Source organism: Lycium barbarum, chromosome 9 (assembly GCF_019175385.1).
Source record: "Lycium barbarum isolate Lr01 chromosome 9, ASM1917538v2, whole genome shotgun sequence".
NCBI classification, from domain to species: Eukaryota; Viridiplantae; Streptophyta; class Magnoliopsida; order Solanales; family Solanaceae; genus Lycium; species Lycium barbarum.
In genome coordinates this window covers 119,511,988-119,529,090 of record NC_083345.1, presented here as the reverse complement: position 1 = coordinate 119,529,090, position 17,103 = coordinate 119,511,988, and the positions used below count along the sequence as shown (strand labels likewise).

Here is a 17,103-nt window from a genome sequence, read left to right as displayed (position 1 = left end):
TACACTTGTACTGACACAAATTATATTTTTTTAATTAAAATATCTACTTTTATATCTTGAGTTTGGCACGGGCCTCACATAACTAGTACCATAATAATTTTGAAAAAAAGTGGAATGTGGAAATTAGGGGAAAAGTACATGAAGATAATGGTCTTTATCTTCTTTCATTTTCACTCACATGTACATGGTTAAGGAAATATCTAGAAAGAATCTTTCTATTGTTTGGGCAGAATATAGTGCCTAGTGAACTTCAAAGTACTTTTGCTCTTATATTTCCTATTCTTACCACTAGACAGTGTTATGCCTTAATTTAGCTAGAATTGGTTTTTGCCTTTTCTTGGAGCCGTTTGGACATGATTTGAAATCATAAGATGAAATCACGTTTGGACATGCAATTTAAAATTCTTAAGTTGCATTTTTTCTTATAGACATAAAAACCCAACAAGTTGTGAAAACTATCAAATCTTTCCCAATTCTTATACAATCTTACCAAATGAGCAAGTCATAGTTCATAACAAAAATTAATACGCGACTAGAAGGCCTTTTTAAAAAACATAACATCAATTGATTAAACTTTAGTTCAATAAAAAAGAAAATTTAACGTAAATAATAATGTAACTACTCTTTAATATAATCCTTCTACATGATACGAACAATCTCTTCACACCGAACATGCATTTCCCGATCAGATGGCCAAGAAGATGAACCAACATTGTTAACGTGTTTGGAAACAAATAGAACATAAATAAAGGTTGGTAGAAGTTAGAACACAAATAAATGTTGGTAGAAGTTAATAAGGTTGGTAAATGGTTGGTGAGAGCAATTGTTAAAAATATTTACTGACTTATAGTTCTTTTTTACAAATATAAACTTATGGATCAAGTTTTACATTTAAAAATTTTAAAATCTCAAATCATGCCTTTTTGGATGATTTGGGATTTCATCTCATGAGATGAAATCGCATGTCCAAACGCTGATTTTATCTCATGGTTTTAAATCATGATATGAAATCGCATGTCCAAACGCCTACTTAGGTGTTTTTTTCATTCATCTCCATTATGTGAACAAGAAAAAAATAGTTAAATTTTGCATTTAAGGGTGTGGCTTAAAGATCAATGAAGTGCATGTTCTTACCTATTATGACGGATTAAAATACATTAATAGTAAAAAATTATTCAATCTAATATAAATCAGTTAAATCTTTTTATGCTACAATTTAGGACTTAGGAGGGGATCCACAATTTTGAAAGAAAATATCTTCTATCAACAATTTTGGCATTGATGCCTTTTCTATATCTCTTTTCAATTTCCTCAAAATGAATTTGGCTTGAGAAATAAATCAATGCTAACATTAGGTATTTAGCTATGCTTTTCATTAATCTTTCACTCAGGCCTTTGTTTACCCCGGATCCGGATAATCAATTAAATTTGTGAATGGATATAGGATATGTGCTTTGTTCTTGATGTGTGTTGGGGGGGGGGGGGGGGGGGGGGAACAAGTATTTGGGAGCTCCTTAGTGAAACGGCTAATGACGATAGTTTGCTAGTGATACGAACGTTAGTGAATAAAGTATGATATTAGATGGATGGAATGCAATAATAATAATAACTGGTGGCCTTGGCCGAATCAAATAATGAGAGAGATTGTATATATGAATTCTTCTACTACAAGTGTTCTTGGAAAATAAAAGTGACCAACCCCTTTAAAGGAAGGGGATATGCCCTATTTATAGTGACACTCCCATGGTTCTCATACAATATGAGTTAATAAAATAATAATAAAAAGGACTGCTCTGCACGGATTTGGTGGGATTAGACTGACGGCGCCGTCTGACACACGCATGGTAGGTAGTTGACCATGACTGGACGTTACTGGCGCGTGACCCGTCTGCAACAGCCACACGGACAAACGGTCACTCGGACTAACGGCCATGCGGACCAACGGCCATGAAAGCCCGAGTCCTCGGGCTTGGCCGTTTCAACGATGCAGAGGGTAGATCAGTCGGTGCCCTTGCTCAGCTTCGGCCCAGGCACTGTTTCGGTCAAGGGCGAATAGCCTCGGGCGCATTATTGTTCCTTCCTCCGGTTCCCGTTCACCGGTTTGGCTCACATCCGGTTTTTACCGTATACAACCTTTTGTTTTCGGAACTGCAGACATTTTTTTTAGAATAATCTGGTTTCCAGATCAGCTTACACACACCTCAACTATTTTATTGGATACATGTGAGATATCGGGCAACTCTATCTGTCTGGGTTTATGCAAAAGGAACGAAATTACAAAGCATTGTCTCCACTGAAATTTGAATCCAGATCTCTCATAATTTTCACCTACTTCATTGACTGTCAGAATTACTTTTGAGTATTATGAAAAATATATTCACAATACATCAATCAATCCCTTATTAATATGAGTGATACATAATTTTCATTTAGATGGGTAAACAAAGGGGTACTTTAAAATAAAAATGTATTACCTGATTTTCTCACAAGGAGAAAGGACCTAATTTTTTCACAGGACTGCACAAAATATTTTCTGACAGCGAAATTTTGCAGAGTATTCAAGATAATATCGCAAGAAATATCTAATATGACAATTAAAAATAAATGGAGTAAAGTGAAAAGCATGCTTAATTGATTCCTTACGTCTTCTTTATGTCGTTGTTGTTGTTGGGAGACTATATGTTTGTCATTCCACTTCTGATTAATATTCTACTCCTTGTTGACTGACAATTGGTCTAAGATGACTAGGAGAGTCTGTTAAAAAATGATCAAAATTTACCTCTGAGAAAAAGAATGGGAGGGTATATTTTGTTGCAAATAAAGTGCTATACTTTGTTCAATTGTTTTTGGCTGGACAAAGTTTTCCTTTGAACTGATCAGTTGGATTAATTGTTATACTGTCAGTGCTTATATCTTAAATCCTTATCTTTATAACATCAGTGTCTAGGCCAGTTTGCGCACTTTGAGTATTCTACTATATATTTGCTATATCGCACTAGCACAATTATCGAATGACTCTACCCACCAACATTTAGGTAAAAAGGGAGAAATCATCTAACATTATTTGTAAGTCTCCAATGTTTTTTCTCATGTTATCGGCCTTTAAGCTATACCTTGGCTTTGTTTATCGTTTACTACATATTGTGTAAATATTATTCTTTTCGGCTAATCCTGGAATACGCTTCTGGAATATGTGGATGCAGATATTGCACATATTCCAGAGAAAAGGTTATCACAATAGTAATGGAATTTTGTGAGAAACGTTGTTCAGTAGGATCAAAGATAAAAAGCATCACACATCAAAATCATCTTTTTTTATAAAAGAAAGAGGGACCCTTTATTATTTTTCCACAAAAACGTGTACCTTTTATTTATTAAATATAGAAAGATGAATGCACTGCTTATTTAATAATTGTAGCAAATTATATATTGACAATTGTTTTGCCAAAAGTCATTTAGGAATCTAGTAAGTAGTATTTTGTCTTCTAGCTAGTTTTAATTAATCATGACCAAAAATAGTTTCATTTTTTTATTTTTTAAGTTGACATTGGGGGTCAAGTAGGATGATGCTGTAGGGCTGGAACCCACTATATTTTGATAATAATTGTAGAATGTCATTGTTTAAACGGTCATTGAATTATTAGAAATAAGTGAGTGAAGTCATTTTTTATTCTGCTAGCAATAATTTTAGATATAAACCGTAGCTATATGAATTTCAGCGACCAAAGATCTATTGTAATTTTGGACCTTTTCGGCATTTGATTAGCATAAACAACAACACAACAACATACTTAGTGTAATCTCACATGTGGTATCTAGAAAAATTAGATGTACGCAGACCTTAACTCTACCTTGATGGGATAGAGAGGTTATTTCCAATAGACCATTGGCATTGGATTAACATAAAAAGAGATTTTATTGGTCTGATATTGGTTCTGGTAGGAGGTTTTTGATAAAAATGAATTAGATTTAATGTGTTTTTTTTTTTGGCTTAAAAAATTAGGTGCCACGACAGTAAAAAGTGGATAGATATATGCTTGAGTGAGTGAAATGACAAAAAATAAATGACTTTTCTGATACAAAAGAAAGAAAAGTGACTTTGTATACTTATTTCCAGCAGCTCCGTAGCCGATTAAGCAATGAGCTAGACAGTGGCGGAGCCACACCCATTGAAGGGTGTTCATATGAACACCCTTCGTCGAAAAAAATTGCCGAATGCCTATGTTAAATATAGAACTTTATGGATATATACTAGTAATGAACAACCTTGACATAGAAACGAAGGATAGTCTAGCGGGTAAGGGTGTGCAAACTATCGCTCACACATCCCCTGTCCTAAAATATGAACACCCTACGTCGGAATCCTGGCTCCGCCCCTGGAGCTAGATAATTGTATCAAAGATTTAACTTATAGTATACACTAACAATGTAAAACAGTTCTACACTATTAATATAGTTTAACCGATTATAGCAGATAACCTGTTTTATTTTTTAGGTATCTATAAAAGTTGGACTCTTTTTTCCATATTGTTATCTTCTACATGGATGTCAATCATCTTGATACACTATTAATATAGTTTAACCGATTATAGAAGATAACTTATTTTATTTTTTAGGTATCTATAAAAGTTGGACTCTTTTTTCCATATTGTTATCTTCTACATGGATGTCAATCATCTTGATAAGCTTTTGAAGTCACTTTTAGGAAATTAGTGGAGTACTATCTTCCAGTTTTAAGAATGAATAAAAGAGTTTCATTTTGTTGAGGAAACATTAAGTGTTAAAATGATCAATTTGTGAAGAAAGCTGCTTTTTCTTTAGTTACAAAGCCATTAGAATAGATTTCAGAGGAACTTGAAGTTCAGATCACAATCTCATCAAGAATCTTATAACATAATGATTGTGACACTATGCCTGAGATCAGTAAATCACACGCAAGTTATTATCATACAAAGAATGTTCTATGTTATAAGCTTTTTCTTTTTTATAATGAAGAAATTTTTTAGGGTTAGTGGCACATGTTTCGAAGAAATAGCTGTCTTTTGAAAAATAGTTAAAACTCGATAGATAATAGGCTCGTCTCTTTATCCTTCTCCATTTAAATATGGAACTTTTGGTTGTAATAGTATTCGAACATGTGGCGTGCACTTAAGCAACACATCACACGCTACACTCTTACCACTTGACTTGAGCCTTGGAGTTCCTATTTCAATTTATCAATAGCGTAATTAGGTTTCTTTGATCCCAACTCTTGTCATGATTTTACTCTTTATGAAAGAGCTTTCCTCTCAAGGGGTTTCTTAGTCCTTGTTGAGCATGAAGTGTCATCGCCGAAAAATGGATGTTGATCTTTGTTGCTTGACTCTTCAAAAATGTTGCACCCATGTTGAATCCTATAAAAATACACTATTTTTAGAGAATTCGAAACACATACATCAGCATTTTTTAAGAGTTTGAGCAATATAAATGTTGATAGTCTCGTCAAGCTGAAGAAATGAGAGTGATCAAGTGATACATGGGGCCAAAAACTGGGCCCTAACATCACATTCATACAGCTGTAAGTCTGTTGTAATTTCACAAAACGGAAAGAAAGAATTCATTCATTATCTGTGGGGCATATACACTTTTTGAACTTTAGTAGAGTTATTATTGGTATTTTCTTCAATTATATAAAAATCAATACAGGAAAATTAAATCTTGATAAGTAGCTTTATACAACAGAACCAAGTGTTTCACTGTTCTTGAAACTACAATTTCTGAGAAGGAAAAAGAAATGGCTGAATCTGCTGTCAAAATCTTGATAATGAGCATTGAGTTCCTGCTTGAACATCCGGGATCTGTGATTGGAGGAGTTCGTGACGAGATCTCGCATGTGAAACTTGAGCTAGAGAGCATAGCTTCATTCATCATAGATGCTGAGAAGTGCAAACAGCAGAATGAAAGTGTGTATGTTTGGGTAGTACAGGTTAGGGACGTAGCTTTTGAAGCGGAAGATATCATCGATGAGTTCTTGTATCATGTGGGTAGCATGAAAAAGGGTGGTTTTTCAGGGCGCCTGTTTGGTGTTTTTTACCTTCCAAAGGTAAAATGGTTGAGGTACAAAACTGCTATGGAGTTGAGGAGAATCAGAGGTGACATTAAAGACATTGCGAAACGAAGCAAGAGGTATGATCTAAGTCACATGGAAGCATCCTCGAGCGTTGGATCAAATTCACATCATTCCGCCGGATGTGTGCAAAATATTGGAGAGTCTTCACTATTCATTGAGAACGACGAAGTTGTAGGGATTGATGAAGTTAGACACTCGTTGGTGTCAAGCTTGGAGGGAGAAGAGGCCCACCGTATTGTCATTTCTGTTGCGGGCATGGGTGGTTCGGGTAAGACAACTTTAGTCGCGAAAGCCTATACTAGCCTGACCGTGAAGAAGAATTTCGACTGTTCTGCTTGGGTTTCTGTCTCACAAAATAACACGATCGAGGACCTGCTCAGAAAGTTGATCTCCGAATTCTTCAATGGAAAAGAAGATATGGTTCCGAAAAACTTGAAGTCAATGGACTACAGACAGTTGGTGGAGACTCTTGTGAAGTTCTTGCACAAAAAAAGGTATGTTGTTGTATTTGATGATGTATGGAACAATAATTTCTGGAGACAAATAAGCGTTGCTCTCCCGGACGATAAAAACCGGAGCAGGATCATAATAACTACTCGAAATGAGGATATTGCAGCTTACCCTTATGGTCCAGGTGGCAACCGTGTTTTTCGTTCGAAGCCTTTAGTGGATATCCACGCGTGGAGGTTATTTTGTAACAAGGCGTTTTCGAGTCAACCGAATTGCCAGTGTCCTCCTGAACTGGAGGAAATAGGCAGGGAATTCGTGAAAACATGTGAAGGTCTACCACTAGCAATTGTTGCACTTGGAGGACTAATGGGATCCAAAGATAGGTCAGAATTGAAATGGAGGGAAGTTTATGACAGCTTAAGTTGGCATATAAGCAACAATAAGTTACTGGATGAGGTTAAAACAGTAATGTTAATGAGTTTCAACGATTTGCCATATTACCTTAAAAACTGTTTTTTGTATTGTTGTCGTTTTCCAATGGGGGAATTGATTGGAGCAGGTAGGCTCATTAGAATGTGGATGGCTGAAGGTTTTCTGGAAGAAAAAAGAAGTTCGAATCCAGACGAAGTTGGTAAAATCTATCTCAAAGAGCTGATTTCAAGAAACTTATTACAAGTTGTAAAGCATCAGAGTTTTATAAGGCCGAAGGTTTGCAAGCTCCACAATCTGATGTGGGAGCTAGCTCGTTCGATCTCAGAGAGAGAGAATTTCTTGTCTATATGTAGTGCAGAAGAGTTGGAGAAAGACGAGATAAGAGCACGACGATTGTCCGTGCACAATGTTGATGGAACGTTTAAGATGAACGGTAACCTAACACACGTTCGATCTTTCTCTATTTTCAATAAAGGGGAGAAAATTCCATTGGATGATCTTTTATCCAGGTTTAGACTACTGAGGGTGTTGGAGTTGAATGACTCGAAAGTTGACTCGTTACCTAATGAACTAGGTAAATTGTTCAATTTAAGATACTTAAGTCTGAGTGGTACTGGAATAAAAGAGCTTCCGATGTCTGTGAATCGACTGAGGAATCTACAGACGCTAGATATTAGACGAACAGAAGTGAATTCACTTCCGAATGGAATAACTGAGCTGCATAATCTTCGATATCTGCTTGCCTACGGTAAGGAGATAGCAGCGGATCATTTTGCATACTTTAAAGGGGTGAAAGTACCAGGCAAGCTGTGGAAGCTGAAGAACTTACAAGTTCTTAATTGCATTGAGGCAAACGCGGATATAGCACGTAAGATTAGGAAAATGGCTAAGCTTAGAAGGATTGAGCTGACATGTGTGAAAGAAGAACATATGAAGGATTTATGTTCCTCCATCGACAAACTTAAATTCCTTCACCATATTCTTCTGATGGCAGTGGATGAAAATGAAATCCTTAAATTAGACGGTGTATCAGAAACACGGTCGAACATTTTCCGGAAGGTTACTTTGGTTGGGAAATTGAACAACGTTCCTTGTTGGTTTTCTTCGATGCTCAACGTTATGCATTTGCATTTGCATTGGAGCCAATTGCCTGAAGATCAGGATTTTATCCCCTGCATCAGTCAGCTCCCCAGTTTGGAGCATCTTGTGTTGGTTAATGCACACAGCAGCAAGAAGCAACTGTTTTTTAAATCAGGATTTCAAAAGCTCGAGGACTTACACGTTTCGTGTTCACCAGAGTTGGAGGAAATGGAATTCGTTAAAGGAGTTATGCCAAATCTGGTGCGCCTGCATATACATGATTGTCCTAAATTGAAGGAGGTTCCTCAAGGACTTGAACATCTTACCAATTTGGAACTGATGAATCTAAAACATGCTTCATCAGAACTTGTTGGGAGTATCCGTAGCAAAGAAAGTAGCAGTCGTTCGAAGGTTGGACGGATTCTATCCATCAAACATTACTATGAGGCTGATGGTGTTCAGGTGCCTGAAAGCCTGTCCCTAGACTTAAACAGGTACTTTGTTTTCTTATTTCAATTCTTACAGCATTCTGAGAAATTGATCATTAGAAGAATACTTCAAATAATCTAGTTACATGAAAGTTTCTGTTGCACATACACTAACCAAGTCAAATATTTCTCGTTTAGGCACACTTTCACCAAATCGACCCATGCATATCAAACTTTTTATTCATGATGTAGTATGTATAGCCTCATAGATTGCGACATGTTAGCTCAGACAATTGGGATCTTTACACAAATAGCCAGTCAGATTTACTATTTATTTTTCCTAGCTGGTATATATACGTTATGCACTGATTATACACATTATATGGGGATTGTACATATATTATACATCTGCTGACTATTTTTAGTTTAAGCAGTTTGTGGGCGCTATTAATTATTCCTGACGGTCGCAATTTCATTCAAAATGCAGATTAGTGCGGAAGGTTGAACAGAAGTTTGGGACTTAAAGTGTGCCCTCATGAGGCAGGAAAAACTTCAAAATGTGTCTTTTACGTTACTTCGATAGCTGAGTGGTCAATCCTGCACCAAAGTCTTCAACATCTTTTATGGTGAATGCGCCGTCCTTCCTCTAGTTTTTGATGTGCCCTTCTATCTATTTCTCTAGCAATAATTCTTCAAATTACTTATTTTTCCTGGTGTGATATAGGTGAAGTGCAATGGTGCTTGTTAGGATCGGCCAAATAAATCCTCACTGTCTATGTCGCTTTTCTGTTTGCTATGTGAAATACTAGTGTGAGTTGTATTATGAACAATTAGTGAGGATCGATCAAATTACTTATTTTTCCTGGTGTTACATAGGTGAAGTGCAATGGTGCTTGTTAGGATCGGCCAATATATCCTCACTGTCTATGTCACTTTTTGTTTGCATTTATATGTAATACTAGTGTGAGTTGTAGTATGAACTGTCAAGAGTAGAGAAAACAAAAGAGAAACTGAAGAATGACTATCTCAATTACTTGATTCCCTTACATCAGAATACATTGGTATTTATATACAAGAGAAATAAGAGAGGAAAGGAAGTAAAATATCCTACACTAAATGTAAATCCTACAAAATATTCTTCCACTAATGTTACATAATATTCTACACTAAATGTAGAATATCCTTAATAATATTTCATATATTCATAATATCTCTTCATATTCACCATATCGAGAATATCTTAATGTAGATATTCTACAATCTGTCCATTATGCTAACATGAACAATTTGTCAAAGAAAACACGATGAAGCACTTGTTGCTGCAATTGCATGTGGTGCCATTTTTCGACAGGTCCCTGCCATAGACACTGGCGTGGCCTGTAGGCAAAAATCTGAAGAACCTTTCATCAACCTGTATCATTCTTGGAATCAAATTTACCTTTCACATTTTGGAATTTAGGTAACTCTACAACAAGATGTAGTTTAATCATTAATCATCGAAGCTTCAACCAAATTCTCAAAGTCATAATCTTTTCTGTTGTAGTTGTTTCTGTCAACAAGTTTATCAAATTGGACTAATGTTGCCTGCAATGTAACCTAATGATAGTTGTAAGAAAATGCATGCATGGCTGCCGTTATTACATGCCAAATGGAGTAATAAGTTAAAAGCTAACACCATCAGATTGGATGAGTTCTGAGGATTCGACTGAACCTATTATTTTCAACTCGAACTATGTATACATCTGCTAAGAAATGCGTACGTATAATAAGGTCACACTCTGAACTAACTGATTTTAGATACTGAATTCACCTACTTTCTTACCATAACTATTAGTTGAGCGACCGAGATATCAACCCTGAAATTAAAAGTAGGTATCTATCTTTCTCTTGTAATGGATTCCGACTCCGCATACAAAGAGAAAGATGCCGTAAGTAGATTAAATCAATTTATGATTTCTTGGAGTGAGAAAGCTGGAAAGTGAATCCTTTTTTTAAAATTTCTCTTTTGGTGTTTGATATCTACATTGAAGTCCAATTAATTCGGACTTGCACACGTCCACCCTCATTTGTTTTGCACGCAACAATTCAATAAATTCTCCTGGTGAAGAAAACATCAAATACAGTTGGCATACCCCATTTTAACCGGGTTAAAGCAGAGTACAACATATTGGAGATTCCTATATGCTTTGTTTTAAGGAGTCGCCACCTAATTGATTTTAAGGTGAATTAGGGCACCTAATTATTAACTAAGGTAAAACTAACTAAACCTCTGTTAATAGTCTGCTTAATCAGTGTGATTCTAGGTAAAGGTTCTATATTATCCTAAAGGGAAGGGGTTAGGCATCCTCTAGAATCCGTTAACTACGGTTGTCCGGCCAAACTTAGGCTAATTAATTAATGCTAAATAAGGTGCTTTGAATTTTAAGAAAAGGGGCTAGGAAAGGTTGTTAAGGTTTTAAAGAAAATATAAGAATGTTGCTTAAAATGAGATTTAGAGAAAACATAATAATTTGCATAAAAGAGGACTTTAAATAATTTTAACATAAGAACTGAAACCTAGGGAATTAACTATTGGTTTCTCCTTTAATTTAACTACCCGTTACTACTAACATCATCCCCACTAATCCGCTAGGATTCATCTAATATTAAGGAACGAAACAAGGCAAAGCGTTAGTCATTCAATACCAAAGCAAAATGCTCAACGGAGCATAAAATAGAGGAGGAGAGGAATTAAATGGATCGGCCCATTTCAGGCCAATTGCTGTGCACTGTTGCTGCGGTTATGGGCCTCGGCCCAGAATCATTTTACACAGCTGATGGGGCTGACTCGATAGAATGTTTCGTTGGGCTTTGGCCCAACATCGAATGCGGAAGAAGATGAGTTCCTTGGACTTGCACGCGGTGGTCATGCATAAAAACGAAAGGAAAAAGATTAGTATGTAATCGATAAATATGGCTAACGATAGACACAGAACATGCTACAGAGATCTACTTCCTGACAGATTAATACTTCAAACAAATAACAGATTAAATAGTTCAAGCTGCTCTGAACTACACTACTATACTTGAATCATATACATAATGGGATAAAGACTAGCGGCTAAATATGCAAGAAACTAACACTTCAAACTACCTTAAAACATTAACACGAAACATGGAGGCAAACCATTTAAGCGGCTAACATGAGATCATACCGTTGAATACTAACCAACTATATTAAGCGAGAAATCGAAACAAACGAGCAAAGAATTAAAACACACATAAGAAAACAATAAAACTAAGAGGAGACGAAGATTACCAACTAAACAATACAATACGGCTGAACCCGAAACAATGCTAAAAGGCTAATGCGCCTAAACATGCTTGCAACCATTAACAAACATAACTAACTAAGAATGACAACCAACACACATAAGCAGATATTGAACTAGTAATTAAAAGCTACCACCATACCATCCTAGAACACAGCTAACGCCTTGACACTTAGCAAAAGAAACTAATCACACCTGAGGTGTTTACCCACGTGAAACCCGCCAAAAACACGGATTATAACCACATCATATTCCCACATAGATCAGAAACTTTCAGAAAAGTGAAATGATAGGAAGAAACTAATCTGAAACTACAGTGATCATCTATTCGCCCATGAACACGCAGATGCATATTACCCGATCATACATGCTTCAAGCCTTAAGCGTATTTACAATACGATAAATAAGTAGTTTCATCCTTCATTACTGTTCAAAACATCATGCGAAATAAGATTCAACCCTCCAAAACATCCTTGGGTAATTCAGTTATATCAAAATCCAACAAATCCAACAACTGGATACTAAACAAATTATTCATAGTATTCTGTGTGAAGCAGGCGATTTAAACTTAATTTGATACTACAGATTTCATGGGTATTTCTTATTTAGAACAGGTCTATTCTAACACATATGTAGATACCAAACTACACACACAAATCCCATAGGGGCAGTAAAATAAACTAACACAGGACAAACATTATTTAGCTAACTAACTCGTCACATAAACATTCTTAATCACAAAAAATGGCAAAACTGAACTAACACATAGTAACTGAGGAAACAAAAAATGCAAAATAAATGGGAAAAGGGGAATTACCTTCTTCGGGTGCAGCGAAGTGAGGCATCGAATCTCCGAACTACACTCGAACACTACCAAATCCGAGCTTGCGATGCTCGGATTCGCAGCAACACCAAGGTAAACGAAACAAAATTGATGTAGTATTTTGACTCGACAATAAAACAAGATTGTAACTGCTAATAAAACTCGTATTTTAGGAATTATAGGCGACTAAAAAAAAGACTCATATTTCAGAGATCTTCAAGGTTTCGAAAAAAAAACTTGCTTCAGAATTTTAATTTTTAAGGGGATTTCAGCTACTGGAAAAAAAATCTCATTCTTGGGGAATTTCCTCAATCGAAAAGATCCCCTGCAACGAACATAGACATCGGTATTTATAGGGAAATCTAGGGTTTGCGAAGAAGAGAGAGAGGAGCGTGGGGGACAGAGGGAATGGGGGTGTGCGGTGACAACGTGGGGAACAGGGAGGAGTGGATGTGGCAGAGGCGTGGGAGAGAGGAAGGGAAGAGAGGGAGAGAAGAGAGAGGAGAGAGAGAGGAAGGGGGTGTGCGGCTGATCGGAGAAAAAGATGAAACCCTTAGGGGTTTCATTTTTGTTAAAATGAGAATTGGGTTGGGTCGTGGGTTAATGGACTGGGTCAATTTTCTTTTGTGCTAAATTGGCTGAAAATGTGGGCTGGGCGGATGAAAATAATGGGTTAACTGATTTGGGCTGGCTATTTTAAAATATTGGGCTGGATGGAAGAAATTTGTTTGGCTTCTAAATTTAAATAAGAGACCCATTTTAAATTAATCATATACTGAGTGTGCTAAAATATCCCCTAATATAAAGTATGTATTTATTAGTATTTAGATGAAAATTAAATGATGTCGTAATAGCCGTGCGATAATATATTTGAAATTCAACAGTAAGTAAATGCTATTATTAAATTATGCGAAGATAAATGCGATGCGTATGCATAAGGTGGTAAAAATGCTGAAACGCAAATTATGATAATACTGGTAATAATAATAATAACAATAATAATAATAATAATAATAATAATAATAATAATAATAATAATAATAATAATAATAATGATAATAATAATCATAGTGATCATAATAATGGTAGTAGTGACGGTAGTAAAAGATAATGACAGGATAATGAAATGCCGGTATTAATAAAAGCTAATAATTATACTAAAAAATGCAAATAATTCTTTTTTAAAGTTGCCAAAATATTGGAAGCGAATAATAGGTATTTCGGAGGAAAGGTGGGACAAAACTGGGTGTCAACAACTTGTCCCTCTTTGCCCGGTAATGATGAAAGAATTTTTGGGCAAAGACGTTGACTTAGTAGCCTATTTTGTCCCGGCTAAAGGATTTTGGAGGACCAAGGGTAAAGAAAAAATTTGAGAGGATTACGGCTAAACTCCGGTCTCCGAGTTGCCTACATATCTCGGGCTGCATGAGAATCAGGCCGTGTGTAGTTCTGGGATGACTACGACCCCTATGAATAACAAATCTCGATTGGTGCGAATCTTTGCAAAATATTGTCCCAGTGTCGAATTATGACGACGCTAGGTATTATGGTAGAACTCGAAAATTCTGCTGGAATGTGAGCGGGATATTTGGAGTTGGAGGCGAGAGTTCGAGGTAGATCTTTGACCCTTGTCGGGAAGTCTGCTTTCCTTCCCGATGCATTGCCCCAGTTTTCTGCCGAAGAAATAGTTTCACGTTGCGCTAAAGCTCCTGCGAAACTTTAAACTAGATAAAAATAGTCAGTAAAAATAAATATCGAAATAAAGCGATGTAAAATAAACCCATAAAAAGATGCAATGATTTAAATAAATGATAGCCTTTGCTGAGGCTAATGCAAATGAAATTCTAGGCCGATGATTCATGAGAATGACGCCTTTGGCGATGATTAATGAGGCCTTAAACCGGATGGGCTATTTAAGTTGAATGATTCATGATATATGAGGCTTTTAAAGCTGGCATGATGAATGCGTTCGCAGGGTAGCTGAAAGTAATAGTGCAATGCATGTGCGATGCGTTTGCGAGCATTCGCAAGGCATTTGAAAGTAATAATGCAATGTATGTGTGATGCGTTTGCGAGCATTCGCAAGGCATTTGAAAGTAATAATGCAATGCAGGTGCGGTGCGGGGCGTCTGCGAGCATACACAGAGCATTTGAAAATAATAAAGCAATGCAGGTGCGGTGCGATGCGTCTGCGAGCATACGCAGGGCATTTGGAAATAATAAAGCAATGCAGGTGCGGTGCAATGCGTCTGCGAGCATACGCAGGGCATTTGAAAATAATAAAGCGATGCGGGTGCGGTGCAATGCGTCTGCGAGCATACACAGGGCATTTGAAAAAAATAAAGCGATGCAGGTGCGGTGCAATGCGTATGCGAGCATACGCGGAGCATTTGAAAATAATAAAGCAATGTGTGTGCGGTGCAATGCGTCTGCGAGCATACGCAGGGCATTTGAAAATAATAAAGCAATGCATGTGCGGTGCAATGCGTCTGCAAGCATACGCAGAGCATTTGAAAATAATAAAGCAATGCAGGTGCGGTGCAATGCATCTGCGAGCATACGCAGAGCATTTGAAAATAATAAAGCAATGCAGGTGCGGTGCAATGCGTCTGCGAGCATACGCAGAGCATTTGAAAATAATAAAGCAATGCATGTGCGGTGCAATGCGTCTGCGAGCATACGCAGAGCATTTGAAAATAATAAAGCATGTGCGGTGCACTTGCGATCATTCACAAGGCATTTGAAAATAATAAAGCAATATATATTGGGTGCATTTGAAAGTAGTAATGCATGTGCAGTGCGGGGTATTTGAAAGCAATAGGAAAAATTTGTGCATCGATACGTTTGAAAGAATTTTCGCAAGACTCAAGCATTAATTTCATTGCAAATCTTGAAAATTGTTGATACTCAAGAAGCATAATTGTTATAAGAAAGCTCAAACCGTTCGACATGCCATCCTTGCAAGGCTGTACATATTTTAGCTTCCGCAACTTGGAAATCTTTTCTTCGAAGTTTTCCTCTGTCTGCTGACTCTGTTGAACATATATCTTTCAAGTCTCTCGATGTCGTCTTGCAGCGATGCCTTTAAAATTTTGTCCCAGTTTCTAGCACAGGAGGATGTTGAGCTTTTAAAATGACGAGACCGAGCCTATATAGGCTGCCTACGTATCCCACTAAGGGAATCAGGTCGAGCGTGGTTCAAATTACAAGCAGAAATAAAATTGAGATTTTCTAATAATGTGACAGAGGCCTATGTGGGCCGCCTACGTATCCCACCATGGGAATCAAGTCAGGCGTAGTTCATGTCAGAATAAAATTGAGATAGAAGACGGTGCTCGGCCTTATGCAGAATCATCAAGAGGGCGGTGCTCAGCCTTTTGCAGAAATATCAAGAGGGCGGTGCTCAGGCTCATGCGGAAACATCAAGAGGGCGGTGCTCAGCCTGTGCAACATATAGAAGGCGACGCTCAGCCTTTTGCAGAAATTCCAAAGGGGCGGTGCACAACCCATGCAACATATAAAAGGCGGTGCTCAGCCTTATGCAGAAATTTCAAGAGGGCGGTGCTCAGCCCATGCAACATATAAAGGCGGACGAGCCTAAAATGTCCTATTGAAGGCGGACTAGCCTAAAATGTTCAATTAAAGGAGAACAAGCCTAATATGTCTAATTAAAGGCGGACGATCCTAAAATGTCTTATTAAAGGCGGACGGCCTAAAATGTCCTATTAAAGGCGGACAAGCCTAAAATGTCCTATTAAAGGCGGACTAGCCTAAAGTGTCCAATTAAAGGCGGACTAGCCTAAAATGTCCTATTAAAGGCGGACTAGCCTATAATGTCCAATTAAAGGCGGACTAGCCTAAAATGTCCTATTAAAGGCGGACGAGCCTATAATGTCCAATTAAAGGCGGACGAGCCTAAAATGTCCTATTAAAGGCGGACGAGCCTATAATGTCCAATTAAAGGCGGACTAGCCTAAAATGTCCTATTAAAGGCGGACGAGCCTAAAATGTCCTATTAAAGGCGGACGAGCCTAAAATGTCCTATTAAAGGCGGACGAGCCTAAAATGTCCTATTAAAGGCAGACGATCCTAAAATGTCCTATTAAAGGCGGACAAGCCTAAAATGTCCTATTAAAGGCGGACTAGCCTAAATGCGGTGCTTGATTTATGTTTACTAAAATTGGTGCGGAGCGAAGAACTTGATTCGATGATTGATTTGTAGTAGCGAGCATTCATATGCGGTGAGACGAGCTTGACACAGTGCGTAACTTGCAGCAACAAATACTCATGATGCAGTGCCAATGATTTGGGGATCTTTTACCCTGCCAAAATTTACATCTGAAAAGTTCCTGCACTCAAAGAAATTTGTGAGTTTCAAATTTAATCAGTATTAAGTTGGCTTTGCCCTTTGCTTTATCTGAATCTTGCAATTGCCGACTTGATATTGTGCGAAATCTTTCAAGAATAGCT

At 37.2% G+C, this 17,103-nt stretch overlaps 1 protein-coding gene across 2 annotated transcripts; it reads left to right on the top strand.

Moving 5' to 3' along the window:
* Positions 1-5,043: 5,043 nt before the first annotated feature.
* LOC132609661 (disease resistance protein RPM1-like) lies at positions 5,044-9,646 on the top strand. Of its 2 annotated transcripts, XR_009570911.1 has the most exons (3): positions 5,044-8,565; positions 8,987-9,125; positions 9,224-9,646. XR_009570911.1 is itself a non-coding variant. In XM_060323740.1 (2 exons), the coding sequence occupies exons 1-2, from the start codon at positions 5,774-5,776 to the stop codon at positions 9,021-9,023; spliced, it is 2,829 nt and encodes a 942-aa protein (XP_060179723.1). In that variant the 5' UTR covers positions 5,044-5,773; the 3' UTR covers positions 9,024-9,646. The 2 variants fall into 2 exon arrangements, 1 of the variants encoding a protein (XP_060179723.1); XM_060323740.1 differs by having other exon boundaries at positions 8,987-9,646.
* The last annotated feature ends 7,457 nt before the right edge of the window (positions 9,647-17,103 follow it).